Source organism: Ursus maritimus, unplaced genomic scaffold (genome assembly GCF_017311325.1).
Source record: "Ursus maritimus isolate PB19 unplaced genomic scaffold, ASM1731132v1 scaffold_5, whole genome shotgun sequence".
Lineage (NCBI taxonomy): Eukaryota > Metazoa > Chordata > Mammalia > Carnivora > Ursidae > Ursus > Ursus maritimus.
Window position 1 is genome coordinate 352707 of NW_024426663.1, and position 15893 is coordinate 368599.

At 52.0% G+C, this 15893-nt stretch overlaps 1 protein-coding gene across 1 annotated transcript in view; it reads left to right on the plus strand.

The window, feature by feature from the left end:
- MCC (MCC regulator of WNT signaling pathway) overlaps window positions 1-15893 on the plus strand; it is a 246686-nt gene that overhangs the window by 210234 nt on the left and 20559 nt on the right. The window contains exons 12-13 of the mRNA XM_008704936.2: window positions 1127-1310; window positions 12163-12397. Coding sequence (XP_008703158.1) covers window positions 1127-1310; window positions 12163-12397 — 419 coding nt within the window. The remainder of the gene's footprint in view (window positions 1-1126; window positions 1311-12162; window positions 12398-15893) is intronic.

Consider the following 15893-nt stretch of genomic DNA (forward strand, 5'->3'; position numbering starts at 1 on the left):
CCCCCCCCCCCCCCGCCCCGCTCCGTAGAGCTGTGAGTTGGCTTGTCTGGACCAGTTCCCTATTAGACCCCCCTTCCGTTCCGCGGACAGCAGCAGTGGACCTGCCTTTCTGCTCTAACAGACCATAGACTTGCCCAGCCGAGCAAGTGTTAGTCGATGACATTACCCCCAGGACCAGCCCCTTTGGCTTTCTTCTGTTTTTTGTTACATGCATTCTAGATGACTTAGACCAGTGGTTTCCAAACTGTGCCGTGGGAAGCTGGAGGAGTGCATTTGGGCCTCAGCAGTGGGCTCGGAGGATGGGGGGAACCGGAATGTATGACCCCCACCCCTGTTCATGTCAACTGGTTCTGCATTGACCATTTTTGTGTCTTAGGCTTCGGCATATGGTTTCATTTGAAGGTATTTGGAAGACTAGAGATCTAGGCTGAAGCGGTAGCACACTGTGACTTGTTGGGCCAGTATGGTTTTTAAAGCACAACAAGAACGTGAACATTTTAGGCCAGGGGGTCGCTGTGTGGCTCTGTGTGGGTGCCCGCCACTCCCGAGGTCTTGCTCCAGCCCAGGCACCTGACTGCTGGAGGCATCAGGGCTCGCCACCAACAGTGTCCCAGCGGAGACAGGAAAGTCAGGGGTAGCACTGGTACAGAAAATACACTGCCAATCTAAAGTTCTCCGTATAACTACGCGGTTTGTTTCTCTTGCCTACACAGAGCTCTAGGCAAAGCTCTGGATGTGTTGGAGGACACATTTTGGGCCTTGTTCATGAGAAAGTGCCACCACAGGAAAGAATGGCCAAGCGGTAGATTGCAACTGAGTGGGGAAAGTCAGGAGCCTGGATAATTAGAAAATCATAGCATGTTAGAGCTAGAGGTAGACCTCAGAGATCAACCCTTCATCAACACAGACAGTAAAGCCCAGAGCAGAGAATGCCTTGCTACATACAGTCCCTAAGTGACGGCGCCTGGCCCAGCACGTGGGTCTCTTCATTGGCCATCCACTGCTTGTTTCTCTCCCCCAGGCCACCTCTGCCCTGAGTAACTGAGAACCAATGCCCCAGCTGCGCTCCCAGGCTCGTCTCACATAGAACTGTGCTGATTAATCCTTTGGCCTCTTTGCAACGTAGGAGACCAGTCCGGGGATGAGAACATCACTCAGATGCTCAAACGTGCTCACGACTGCCGGAAGACAGCTGAGAATGCGGCCAAGGCCCTGCTCATGAAGCTGGACGGCAGCTGTGGGGGTGCCTTTGCTGTGGCCGGCTGCAGCGTGCAGCCCTGGGAGAGCCTCTCCTCCAACAGCCACACCAGGTAATTCTTGGCCCTTCTGCCACCAGATGGGCGTGTGTCCACGTGTGGTCTGCTCACCAGGCTGGACATGTGACCCAGCTCTCAGAGACTGTGAGGCTCGGACGAGGACAGAGTTCTCCCCGTGCTTGCAGCTTGCTCTGTCCGGGGAGTCGGGGATCAGCATGGGAGAGCTGGGAAGGGCCTTCCGTGGCCACTGTGGGAACCACAGCCCAGAGAGAAAGGGACATTTGCTCAAGAAGGTGGAACCTGAAGATGGAGCCCGAACCTCCCTTTCTATCTGGTGCTCTCTCTCCCATTTTGTTCTGTTCTCCATTTCTTCACAGCTCTTGATTTCCGAGAGTATTTGGGGTAGCGTAAGGCCCATTTGCTGCAAACGGTCCCTAAGCATCCATGACCCACGGTGCATCCTATATCCAGGCTCCATTCTTTCCCCCCTTTCCTCCGGCCTCTGTCCTTTGTCAGTTCTTCTTGAGCAATAGCGCCCTCTTTTCCCATCTCTTTTGCTCTGCAGAGTGATACCGAATTCACAGCAGGTGCTCAGTGATGAGCCTGAGTTCAGGTTCTGTGTCTCTGAATCCAGAAAACTGCAGTGGGTACGTGAAAAAGGTGGGGAGGAAAGCAGTGAGGACCTGGCAAAGCACCATTAGCTGAAGCCGTTGGATTCTCTCAGACGGGGGCAGAGGGTCAAAGTGATGTGTTTGCTAGTCTTACCACCCAAGCCCTAAAACCATGGACACCTTCCCTCTGTATATCAGTTCTCGAGCTAGAAAGTACTAGCCCGTGTTACAGACTCTCACATGGTAGCCAGATCGTAAAAGACAGGAAGGGCGGCTTCCCCCGTTCGCACAGGTGAGAAAGCCTCGGCCCAGCCATCTGCTAGTGACTTGGCTAAATAAGGTCTCACGGCTGATGGAGGGAAGTCAGGCCCGAGCCCCAGCACTTCGGCACCAAGCATATTATTCTTGCCACTACACGAGGCTGGATATCATGACCTTAAGAAACAGTGTCCACTTGCAGATCAAGGGACAAGGCTGGACTGAATCTCAGGAAGAAACACTGATGTTTCCTTGGTGCCTGAGAGCAACTTAACGTCCCCATCTCTCTCCGCACTGGCAGGACCCAGCCGTCTGCCGAGTGCATCCATCCGCTGCCCTGGCCCCGGGGCCTCAGGAGAGGGGTCGTTCCCAGTAACGGAGCTGGCCAGGGGCTCACAGACTCGAGGGAGTTAGCTGCTCTGGACTCCAGCGCACCGATCTTCCTATTCAGTGAAACAGATTATAATTTATTTTTTTCTTAAGACCACATTCCTCCGTTAAACACAGAAAGCAGATGCTCCTCTTAACGACTTTTCCACATGTGTATGATCTACAATTTCCTGGTTGGCTTAGAGCAGAAACATCGTCCTCGTGTTGTCTCACGATACTGTTCCGTTGAATGAGTGAACACGAGAAGCGAGTTGACGGGGGATATATGCTGTTCCATCAGCTTCTAAGGAGCGTGTCACAGATCTTCTGCTCACACCTCCCCACCCCCACAATAATTTTGTTTTAATCCAGATCAGAGACAAATTTGGAGTCGGTCAAAAGTAAGAACTCTCACCATCCATTTAGGGGAGATCCTGGTTTGGAACGTTTGTTAGAAATACTTTTACATACAAATGAGCCTTGATTCTAGGACAGTTTTCTTAGAGAAATTTAATTTTTGGTGATATATTAACGCAGGTTGAGATCAATTCAGGACATGGTCTTTATTTTTAAGGATGATCTCACAAAAGAATGGCCCTTGAACTAATTTCAGTCTCAAATGGGTCTTCCATCAAAGTAGAGTGGACTTTACTTCAGATTTCACTCCGTTGTCCTTAAAAATTCACTTTTGCCCTCCCACCCAAGTCTGAGCAGCCAGGGTGGGCACGGAAGAACCACACGCAGGCTGTTCGTGTGGCACTCCGCATTCTTTGGTCCTGACACAACCAGACTACTTCATGCAACATGTGGGCTCTGAAAAAACGTCCCAAACCACCAACCCTTTTCATAATTATAATGACTGATTTTGTGTGGAAATCCTGCCATTCCAGCTCAGACAATCCCCCACGTCAAGTTTAGGGGAGAAAGAAATGGAGTTTTCTGTGTTTCCATAGCCCCCTTTCTTCCCACTGTCACCAACTGGCACAGAGAATCCTAACCAGAGTGTCGGTCAGCTGTTCCTCACGGTCTCGGGAGAGGAATGCTGAGTGTCAGGTCCGCAGATGCCTTTCTGGCAGCAGTCGAACGGCTCCTGATGACAGGAGGGTCGTGGTTTGGGAAAGGAGCAGCAGAAGAGCAGTTACCAGCGACGAGAATAAAAATGGTAGCCAGCCTATGAGCCGACCGTGGGCAGGAGCCCAGAGACACTGCTGTTTTGCTTTTGAAAAATCCATCCGTAGCCTCATCAGGAGGTATAAGTGTCTTAATGGACAGGGGAACTAGGTAATGTTGATGGCCTGGATAGCTTTATCAGCATCTCACAACAGAGGGACCACTGGACTAAATTGAGATGGGAATAGGAAATCTTTAATCAAGCCCCCCCTTCCTGTCAAGCATCACAATTTCAGTTCATTCCATGGAAGCACAGTCATCGATTTAAAAATACAAAAGGACATGTGGCCAAGACAGAATAAGCCTCAGCAGGTCTGCCCTCACAGAGACTAGAGCTGCGTCCCTTCTGTCCCGCCATTGGGTGAGGATCATGGTGAGCCGTGGGAGTCCAGTCGCTGCAGCCTTGTGGGTGAGCCACCAGGCACCTTCTAAGCATCAGGGTTCCACCTGGCTGACCCTTCACCCCCAACCTGGAATAAGGACAGTGGAACTCAAGATGCCCACCTTTCACATTGTGAGCTAGTCTTCTTAAGTGAAGTCTCACTGGAGCAGAAAAGAGGGTTGATGACATTGGAGCCCTGTCCTTTGAAAGGCTGGATGGGATTAGAACGGCCAGCCCATTAGGAAAGGCCTGGGCCACCACCATCAGCAAGCTTCTGGGGGTGAGAGACCAGATCTGGCTGTTGTAGCTGTGATCTTCATGTCCCTCTGAAGAAGGGCGTTGCTTTCACATCCCAAGTATCAGGACCATCCAGAGTCCTTGGGATTAATGCCTAGAAGTGCTAGTAGATTCCAAAGTCCAGCTCAGACACATTCCCAACATGACAGCATGGTGTTCAGGCCTGCTGCTGAAATGTCTTTGTCATTTATCTTTTAGGCTCTATGAAAACTAGGTAGAGACCTAAAATGCTCTTTTTTTTTAAACTTCCTGATTTCAAAAGAATCACATGATGATTGTTTTTTGTTTTTATTTTTTTTTAAGATTTTATTTATTTGAGAGCGAAAGCACGAGCAGGGGGGGAGGCAGAGGAAGAAGCAGGGTCCCCACTGAGCAGGGAGCCCGATGTGGGGCTCAGTCCCAGCACCCTGGGATCATGACCTGAGCCAAAGGCAGACGCTTAACCGACTGAGCCACCCAGGCGCCCCAGAATTACATGAGTAACACTAAATAATTAAAATCCAAGCATTATTTCAAATTCTGCATGGGAGGACCGTCACTGGAAAGGACACTGCAAACAGTTCGTGGTGTATTTCCACAGACTGACTTGTCCATTTTTCCCTTTGATAAGACCCTTGGCTGAAAATGACAGAATCACACTGAAATAGCTTAAACAAAAAGGGGCCATTTTGGAGGCTATTCCGCACACGGGAGCTGCCTACCCTGGCTGGAGGCAGAGGCGCCGTAAGCCCGAGCAGCCCCGGAACCAGGTGCCTGAGTGTAGCCAGACCAGACCACATCTGGCCTCGCGCTCCCCACATGCGACTTGCATCTCCCTGCTGCAGGCAGGCTCCCCCGATGACAGAAAACCAGCACAACACCAGCAGTGGTACCTGAGGCTGACTGGTTTCACTGGTGTCGAGTACAAAATTCAAGCTGGGCCATCTTGCCCAGGTGGGCTCAAGTCCTCGCCCATCATCTGTGGCCGTGGCAGTTCCCACAGGAGCCACACAGATAGCGAGGAGAGGAGGTGCGTCCCAGAAGAAGATGGAAGATGGAATCTTCCGCTGGCAGGCCGGCATCTCTAAAAACGTGATTATAGCTATTTTTAATCTCCCGAGAATCCTATTATACGGACTCTCTTGAAACTTGCTTTCCCCTAGTATTACGGTGTTTTTTGTATGTGGCATTCGTATCTGTCAGTCCATCCTGTATTCAAACCGCTTCCTCTTGTTGGACATCTCTACCCAGTCTTTCACTATCAACCATTAAAGCCTCCGTCCTTGACCTCGCACCTGTCCCTCTTGTGCAATTTCGTTGGGACCAACTGAAAGAAACAGAATTTGCTGGCTCAAAAATGATCGTTTCCAGCGTCAAATAGCCCTCCACACGTGATCGAGTTATTCTCTTCTTCCTCCACACCCTTGCTAAAACTGGGTAGTATAACTTTTTTCGATTTGGCTGATCTCTGGGCAAAAAATACCCTTAATAGTTCCCTTTCTACCTCCTAATTATTAGTGATGTTGAAAATCATTACCATGTTTAATTTTTCTAATGTCAGGGAAATTGTTAGCAACAATATAGCTGTCAGGCCTCGACAGTGTCTGTCTTCGTGTGTTACCAGTGACTGAATGAGGAAAAGGTTAATGTTTGGTTGAGAGAGGTCTCATTTCCAACGCTGTTATAAGGACATCTTTACAGATGGTTGTGGAAATAGAATCCGTTTCTCATTTTGACTTCCACTCAGCTAAGTTCTCGGGAGCTTTCTGGAACCAGGCAGGTTTTGAGGACTTCAGTTATCTGGCACCGGACTTTCCCTGCATTTCGTTAGATAATGTTTCTTCATTTAATCTCTACTTCTCCTCCTAGAGAATTCTGATAACCATCTGAGAGAATATAGGCCTAAAAGGTTAGGATTGCGTTTAGGTGTTTTTAGTCCTTAGTGACAATTGTTGGGTGGGGTGGGGAGGTACCCGCAGCCAACACTCCAAGATGCTGGCAGTTGCCTTGACGAGGCCCACCTTCTGCTTGGAGGAACGGGGCCACTTAGGAGTGGCTGAGCCCTTCCTTCAAATAAATTTAACCAGAAGGCCTGATGGCATTTTCCTTCTGAAAATGAGCTGGAAATGAGATCTTAATTGGGGCCAGGTAAGACATTGATAAAAACTCAGGGAAAAACCCATGTCTGGTTTTTGTGGCAAAGAAATGAAATGCCGTTCTAGCTTTTTGCTATGACAAGATGAGGAGGTTGAAGAAAAATGGATTTTTCTTCTAAAAAGCAGGATGCAGAGCTGTCTGGAGGATGAGGCTGGGACATGAAGGAGGGGGACAGAAGACCAGGTATTTGAAATCCACAGCTGCTTAACTAAACCTGGGTTCAGGTGCCATAGTGGCCCGGGCAGGTGGAAGGGTAGGGTGTCCCAGGCTGCCAGCCCTCACCCCCCACCCCCTGGCTGGAGGCCACCCCACATACAGTGTGCCAGAAGATTCCTGGCAACTTATGAACATGGAGCAAAGCCAGCAGGAGGGGCTCCAGCAGAGCATCCGGGAAAGGGGAAACCCACGTGACCTGGCCCAGCTTATTAAAAAAACACAGCAGAATGCAAAGATGGGCTGTTCCACCATTCTGGGGTGGGCTGGAGCTTTCCACCTGCAGCCCTCCCCGAAATCCCTCTCAGAGAACTGGCCTCCCGCCCTAGGGATGAGAAGTAACCGGTCCGGTGGATGGTGATTCATTCCCACCCCCGCCCCCACCCCGACAGCCAAGACTATCCAGCATTCCAAGCTGGGAGAGCTAATGGATGACCGAAGCTGGGCCCAGCAGCCAGCGGCAGGCCCTCGGGAGACCGGCAGCGCCTTTGTCTGGGGGAGGCAGAGGAGAGGCCGGGGCTTCCCTGCCTTTCACACTGTCACAGTCATATTCCACAGTGGAACATTAGGGCACAAAGCAGAATTGTAATTAACCTCCCTGATCTGCTCCCTGCTGGCTTCCTGGCAGGGAGAGGGGAGGGAAGCCACAGGGGCTCCGGGGGATGCAGGCGGATCTGGAAATCAAACTTTGCCCTGATAAGGGCACTTCAGAGCGCTGAACTTCCCACAAGGGTAGATCTGGGGAGGGAGATCTTTTTTCTTCTTTTTTGAAAACTATATCCATGGTAGAGATGGTGAAATAAAGCCCCCCCCCCCGTTAGGTATCAGGTAGTAGACCCTCGGGGGTTCAGGACACCCCAAAGCCTGTCAGCCTCTGCCCACCCATGTTGCTGTTTCCTCGAACATTTCTGTAGTCCCGTCGGGCACTTGCTGTATTGCTTCTCCCTCAGCCCGGGTGGTGGGGGGATTATTCATATTCCCATTTTACTGCAGCCTAGGAAGGCTGGGTCACTTACTCTGCACCATACAGCTTGGCAGTGGCAGAGAAAGAACGTCCACTCAGGTCTGTCTGATGTCAGCGATCTGCTCCTCCTCACTGGCACCTGCCAGGTCAGCCCAAGACTGTATGGCCTCTCCCTAGAGAATTTTGGGGGGGATCCCATTACCCCATAGGCTACCGTGCAAATGCCCACCTGTCTTATGGGGTAGAACCGTTGTTCTCAAATCTGGCTGTGCCTCAGAATGATGGGGAGGGTACATTAAAATGCAGATTGCTGGGCTTCGCTCCCAGAGTTCCCCATTCTAGAGGTCCTGGGGGTGGGTCTGGGAACGTGCATTCGTTACAAGTTCCCAGGCAGTGCTGCTGTGGCTAGCCCAGCAATGGCTCTTTGACAGGTACTGGGGTACACCGGTCCTGCTAAATGGAAAATCTGCCCAAATACTATCATTTTGGTACCTGCAGAGTAATTACAGAACTCTAGCTTCTAGTGCTCTTTGAATTTTGAAATTTCTGTAAGTGAGAGAGAACAAAGGGTACCTCAAGTGTCCGTGTTCTATTTCTTAAAAAAAAAAGTCCAAATAAAATATGACCGAAAGCTCATCTGGGTGGTAGGTACATGGGTATTGGTTCATCTCCGTGTTTTTCTATACATTTAAAATTTTTCAAAATAATTTTTAACGGACGGAAGGACGAGGGTTGTAAAGTGAGCCTCCGCTCCGGAGCCCCAGCAACCCGGGAAGGGGTTTCAGACCTGAAGTTTCCAGCGCACTGGAACAGGAGTGTGGACGTTGCCCCGCGCCAGGCTGTGCAGACCTGCGGCGCCGGCGAGCAGAGCGAGCACAGCTCACGCTCGGCCCTGTGGGACGCTTTGCGGACAAGGCCACCACTGCAGCTGGCTTTCCTTTTGTTGCTTATGTGTCTGTGGGACATTTTGAGGTCTGTCCCTCCGCGTCCGTGTTGACGGTGCGGGAAGGTGAGCGCTGAGTCCCACTGGAAGGAATGGTTTTGTTCCCGGCAGACTGGGGGCGGCGGTGCTTTCCCGCAGAGCTCGGAAGTGCTGGGGGGGGGGACCCTGTTCCCTCAGACAAGTCCCTCCAGTTCCCAAGTCTCATCGGCTTCCTGGCGCCCTCTGCTGGGGCGGCTCTTAGTTCATTCGCTTCTCTCGGGCTGCTTCGTTTCTTTAGGGATTTGACACCTGAAGTGTTCTGGGCACAGGGTGTTGCTGCTTCTCCTTTCCCGTCCTTGGTAAAATGCAGCTTGAGAAAACACAGGAATGCTGATTGATCGTCACAATTGTATCCCCCTTCCTGCCCTCCCAGCTTCCACCATCTCTTCCCCAGATTGTTGCAATGGCCCAGAATGGGTCTCCCTGCCCCAGCCCCTGCCTCCCTGCGTCTCTCCTCTGCCCAGGGAGCCTGTTAAGATGTAAGGCAGATCACGTCACCCGGTGATACAAACCCTCCCATGGCTTCCATTCTAATTCTAGAGAAAAAGACACAACGCTTATAAAACTTGCTATGACCTGGCCCCCTGCTCCGCCCAACACACACCCTCCTGTCTGACCAGCTCTCCTCCTCCCTCTCCCTTAACTGACTCCACCTCAGCCACAATCTCTTTCGTGCTGGCCATGCTCACTGCCTCAGGGCCTTTGCATTCGCTGTGTCCTCTGCCTAGATTGCTCTTCCTCCAAACATTCACACTGCTCCCTTTCTCACGTCCTGTGGGTCTGCTTTATCCTTAGGTCTACTTTACGTAATTTGTCATGCAGGACCTCCCTATAACTCTGTTGCACAGAATAATCGCGTCTCCTCTTTGTGCTCCCCATAATTGCTTCACTTTTCTCCGTGGTACTTCTCACTGTCTGATGTACTGCGTATTTTACTTGTTTGTCTCCCCTATTAGAATATGAGCTCCGTGAGAGCAGAGATTTTTCTAGGGCCCAGAAGAGTACCCCAGGGTGCCGCTCCAGGATTGCCTGAATGATGGCTACATTTACTTACTGCTCACTACATGCTATAGGCACTGTTGTAAGCACTTTACGTTTCACCTTCATTTTACAGATGAGGAAGTAGGCGCAGGGAGGTTGAGTCACGCTGCCTGTAAATCTACCAAGTGGCGAAGATGCTTGGCTCACAGGTCAAGGTAGCGCCTCTGTGTTTGGGTTCTCCAGAGAAACAGGACCAGTAGGGGCAGAGGTGGCGGTATGTGTATATACAGGAAAAGAGCGATTGATGAATTTTAAGGAACTGGCTCATACGATTATGGGGACTGGCCAACCCTAACTCTATAGGGCAGGCACACGGGCTGGAGACCCAAGGAAGGCTTGATGTAGCAGTCTTGAATCTGAAGGCTGTCGGGAGGCAGAATTTCTTTCTCAGGGGACCTCAGTCTTTTCTCATAAGGCTTTCAACTGATCAGACAAGACCCACCTCCGTCGTGGAAGGTGGTCTGCTTTACTCAACATCTGATTTAAAGGTTAATCGCATCTTGGGGAGCCTGGGTGGCTCAGTCGCTTGAGCGTCCGACTCTTGATTTTGGCTCAGGTCATGATCTCAGGGTCATGGGATCAAGTCCTACGCCAGGTTCCTTGCTCAGCAGAGAGTCTGCTGGAGATTCTCTCCCTCTCCCTCTATCCCTCCCCCCTGAGTTCGCTCACTTGCTCTCTCTTAAATAAATAAATAAATGTTAATTACAGCTTTAAAAAAATGCTTTCACAGTAAGAAGTCAATGGGCATTTGGCCGAGCACCTGGGCACCTGTGACCCATCAGAACCTGTAAGGAGGTGTGGTACGTTGGTCAGGTTGATCTTGCTCCCTTCCTGGGCAAGATACATCCTACCTGTCCGATGGGGTGAAGGGGTGGGTGGGAGAGCAGCCCCAAGAGTCTGTGGTGCTCAACAGCTTGCAGTCCTAGCGGGAGTTCTCGGACTCGAAGATCACCGAAGCCCCAGGGTGTTATCTTCCTCCTGTGTGTGGCCAGCTGAGTGGTGGAGCTCCCACTGATTCCCTCTCCTCCCCTTTGTCTCTGCACAAGCCCTGTTTTCTAGATAATGCGTCACACACAAGAGTGGAATGGTCCTTGGTCACACCTAGGTTATGGGGCAATTGCATCTGCTGAGTTGAGGTCCTGGGCCTGTAACCCCTGTTCCAGGGTGAGGTGAGGAGGGCAGGCCAGGGCCTCTAGCAGCCAGTAGCCTGTGGAGACCACTCCCTGCTCCTGGCACAGCTTCTAGCAGTGGGAGCCTTGGGAGGATGGGGCTGAGGAATGAGAAGACAGGGGCCCAAGTCCAGGTGTACCAGTGTCCAGCCTCATGACCGGGCAAGCCGCCTAACGTCTCTGAGCCTCAGTCACCAGATCTGTAACGACAGAGATGATAATGCCAACCTGGCCTGTTTCGATGAGAGCTCAATGGGCCCCTGCTTGGTTTTCTGCCATCTTTCCAAGGCCAGAGCCATGAGGGCCATGTCAGGTGTAGGCGGGTCCAGCGTAGGTCCAGAGAAACTGTATATCCACGCCAGCCTCAAGTGCTCGCGGACTGATGGGTGCAGTGAGCTTCATCCTGAGCCAGCGGGGGCAGCCGGGAAAAGTCAGTACCCTCTTCAGAGCCAGAGCCTCGGTTTTCCTGTGGCGCTCAACCTTGCACGGTGGCCTGGGTCGCACCGGGGCCACCGTGTTCTCAGGGCTCATCCTAGGTGCTCCTCAGGTGTGGCACTGTCACCGTTCAGCTCGGGCCTCCAAGGGCCCCCTGGCTGGCCTGAGTCCCTGCGGTGCACAGTACACTCAGCCGTGACACAAGAGGAGTGGCGTGGAGGCGGGCGCGTCCTGCTTTCTAAGTTGTCACGGTAGCAGTGCACACACATGGGGGTTCGTTTCACGGTACCCCACGCCCCTTTCTCTACCGCACCTTCTAGCTCCTGCCCCGAGGGGACTGCTGCCACAGTCCCAGACGTGCGTTTGCACAAGCAAATCGGTACACACATGCCTATCTGGATGTCACACCGTAGGTACTTTGTTCTTCAGCTTTGGTCCTTAACACATCCCTTTTTTAAGTCTGGTCCACATGTATGCCTGTTTTTTAATCAAATAGTACTTTTATCCTATTTCTCCACTTAAAATATTTCCACCGTGTCGTCATTATTACTGTGATGTCCGTATAACTTCCATCCTTTTGGAACGTACCATAATAAACTACATCCTCTGTGCCACAAAACATCTTTGTACCTGTAGCTTCTGTGGGATTATTTCCTTAGAATTCATTTTCAGGGTCCGCAGGTTGTGTTAACGGGGGTGAGCATTTCTGTTATTCCTCAGACTGATGTCTCTCCGTGGCACAAAGAATGCTGTTTTTTGGAGGTGCGGGGGGAGGGATTACCATCGAACGCTGTCGGAGAGATGGGGTGTGGAAAAGAGTCTGGAACAAGACCTGTTCACTGTGGCTGAGAGCGTGAGAGGTTTTCTCTGTCTCCTCAGCACAACTAGCTCCACGGCCAGTAGCTGCGACACGGAGTTTACTAAAGAAGATGAGCAGAGGCTGAAGGATTACATCCAGCAGCTCAGGAATGACAGGGCCGCAGTCAAGCTGACCATGCTGGAGCTGGAGAGCATCCACATCGACCCCCTCAGCTACGACGTGAAGCCCCGGGGGGACAGCCAGCGGCTGGATCTGGAAAACGCCGTGCTGATGCAGGAGCTGATGGCCATGAAGGTACTGTGGGGGCGGGGCCCAATGCAGCCCTGGGCCCGGGGGCTGCCCTGTCCTCAGGAGGAGATGGGAGAGGGCCCTCCAAAAGCAGGTCAGGAATGATGACCAGTCCACCCCATCTGGGTTCAGTCATCTCCCCCTTGGAGGACAGCCAGAGCCTCATTCGTAGACAGGACTAGTTTCAGTGTGTCTGGGGTCTCTGAGGCTGGACATGACTCTGGGGGGGTCAGTTGAACTCTGGAGAATGCCTCGGGGTGTCTCAGCTCCGCTCTGGAACACCTCATTCTCCAAGAGAAGCCAGATCAGATCCCTCCAGGCTGGAGTGGCCCCTGTCCCCGTAAAAGGACCTGTCCTCTCCAGGAGGAGAGGTCTTCTTGGGTGGACGCTGATGTTCATGAGGTTAGGGGAGGACCGGGCGAGGACAGGGGCAGCACTTGGACCAGAGCCCTGGGGTCCTGACGCCCTTTTCCCTTTCGTGCCACGGGGAGCCCCCAGGGTCCTGACGCTCTCCAGTGAAGTTGGCCAGTGCCGTTCACATCCGTGGTTCCTGATAAGGTCCTGGGCTGTTCACCCGGCCGGCTGAATTATCTGCTGGCGTCTGGAAAGTTGGGCGAAGGGAGCTTTCTTGGACAGCTAGTGCCTGTCATCGGGAAGCGGGTGCACTGCCATCCCTTCCTCAGGGCGCACTTTGCAGTCTCTGGCCGCGGTGCCGAGCACAGGCCTTCCCCTGCTGAGAGCTTTCTCAGAAGACAGCTGTGTGATGATAAAGAACATACCTGGTCTGCGTTCCCAGCTCCCGTTGAGAGCTCCCCAAACCCTTGGAATTTCCAGAGCGGAGGCAGTGTCTGTGTTACACTCATGAGGCCACTCCTGGTGGGCCCCCTGAAAGCCAGCACTGGGCTGTCCCTGGAGGGATTGAGCCTGGGATTACAGGGTCAGACTTTGAGCCCCTTGACCTCCAGGGAGGAGAGAAGGGTGCAGGTTGAGTTTGCCTGTGTGGCCAGCGATTCCATCCATTGTGCCCAGTCATGAAACCCCTAAGATCCCTAGGCACCAGGGCTCAGGAAAGATCTGTGTCCAGCACTCTTCCAGGCACCCCCGTGTGCACCCTCTGTGTACAACCTTAATCCTAAGTACAGCGCTTTCCTGAGTTGAGTGGGTTGTGCACAGCCCCGAGTTGGTGAGAAGTGCAAGTGGCCCGGGGACCCCCCAACACTCACGGCTGGTGTTGGAAGTGAGGGCGGTCTTGGAGGACTGTCCTTACCTGTGGGGTCTGTGAGAACTCAGGAAGTTCAGGCCAGGCTGTGTTGGACTGTGTGCCCCCAGTTGGAGTGAAAACAGAATAACCACTCACCAGGAACATGGTCCTGCAGGGCTGCAACTGGCTCCCAGCAGGCCTGGGGCAGATGTTGGCACTTGTAAGGCCTGCCGAAGTGGGGAGTAGGATCTGGGAGCCACGTCCCCAAGCCTGCTCTGCAGACTCCACTCTCCTGTGCACAAAGGCCTGATTTGCATAGCCTGGGATTCTGCAGTGTCTGTGGCCCCCAGGTGTTGAGACATGAGGGGCTCTCAGGGCCAGAAGCCAGCTTAGGAACCAGAGGCAGGTCTGTTGGGCCCGGTGGGTTGAGGAAGTACTGAATTAATAGCTCGTAACTGATGTCTCCTGTTGGAACCAGCACTGTCCCTGCAAGAGAGCAGGCTCCCCTCTGGTTCATTCACCTCTAGAGAGGAAAGAGGAGCCGCCAGCAGTGGTCCACCCATCACAGTCTGGTCACTTGCTCAATGTGTCCCTGTCCTCGGCGGCTGCTCAATCTTGAGTCTGGCTGAATCCTGGGAAGACTTTGGCAGTGGCAGCAAATTAGGAATCAGCCCTTGGCTTCCAAGCTGGCTTATCGTGTCCCACCCACTCAGCTCAGACCCTGACGTCTGTTCCCTCGGGGAACCCTCACACAACCTTGGCTGATTTCTCCTCTCATTGCCCGTGAGCCGGGCATTGGGTGCATCGTCACAGTGCCTTTTTCCCCAGCCGGAAGCCCTGTCTGTGGCCTTTGCACCCTGCGCCACGAGCTGGGAGGCTGCCGTTTTGTTGTGTTCCAGTCATCATGTTTCGTTTGGCCAAAGACTAAGGATTTTCCTTTTTATATTCAAGCCAACATGTGTGATAAATTCCGGGTTACTCTGGCCAGGAAAGACATTTTTGGTGGAATAAAATATTCCCTTTGCTAATGTGTATACTTTATAGAAATTGTCTAAAACATGGGGCGCCTGGGTGTCTCAGTCGGTTAAGCTTCTGACTCTTGATTTTGGCTCAGGTCCTGATCTCAGGGTCTTGAGATGGAGCCCGCATCAGGCTCTGTGCTGGGCATGGAGCCTGCTTAAGATTCTCTCTCTCCCTCTCCCTTCCTCCTCCTCTCTCTCTCTGTCTCTCTCAAAATAAATAAATTAAAATTAAAAAATAAAAGAGCCGAAATTATGAAAAGCTGGGAGAGAAATAACCCATAATATGATCCAGAGGCAGCCATTGCTGGTGTTCTGGCTTTGGTCCCTTCCTGTGAGGTTTTTGAAGGGTAAACATCGGAGTCCTCTCCCTTCCCTGCACACTGCACTCCCGGGGATGTGCGTACCCATTCCGAAACCACTAGCCCCAAGTGATGTTGGATTTCACCATTTCGTTCTGGGATACAGTTGCTGAGAAACTCAAGTTTTCTGGGTTTTCACTTCTCGTACATGGTCTTTAGTAAACACCTTTTCATTTCCAGATCATCTACTTGGCTCCTTTTCAAATCCACGCTTCCTTTTTGAATACCCTACCCTTCCATTACCTTCTTCCTCTCTCTCTTTTAAATATTTATTTTCTAGTGTTTCGCCTGTTATCGCTGGTTCTCGTAAATGCTGATTCTGTCTCGCATGATTTGTTTCCATTTCCTCTTTGTGTGGGTTGGGGGAGGGCGTGCGTCCTAGCTCATCTTCAGGGGAGATTCTGTCTTCTAAGGGTCTTCTGGGTCATGGGTTGTAGATGCCCCTACAGAGTGGTTCTGTTCATGGATCTGTTGGGACCCATGGATTTCAGAGGGTTAGGGCTAGTTTCTGTTACATTCTTGGATTAGGATTCCCGTTTCACATCCACATATGACAAGTTTGTGGCTCTGATTCTTCAAAAAAGGCTCTTTTTGCTTTTCCCACCCAGACCCTGAGGGATAGGTTTCCTCACCACATCTCCAGAAAGGGAATCTTCTAGTCTTTTACTCTAGGCAGTACTTTGAGAGTCCTGACTCATGTAGGGATCTCTGTTCTGACTCTGCCCTGACCTTAGCACAGGCGCCAGAAGCCCAGGTCCTAGGGCCCCCATCCTGGCCTGAAACCTGTGTTGGCCTGTATTACGGCCACCTTGTCTTTCCTCTTGGGCCGAGTTCCTTCTTCATGGCTGGCACCCATGGATTCATCTTTCCTTCTTTCAAGCTTGCATTTATGTGTTTGTTCTGGGTGTGACTGGCCCCCT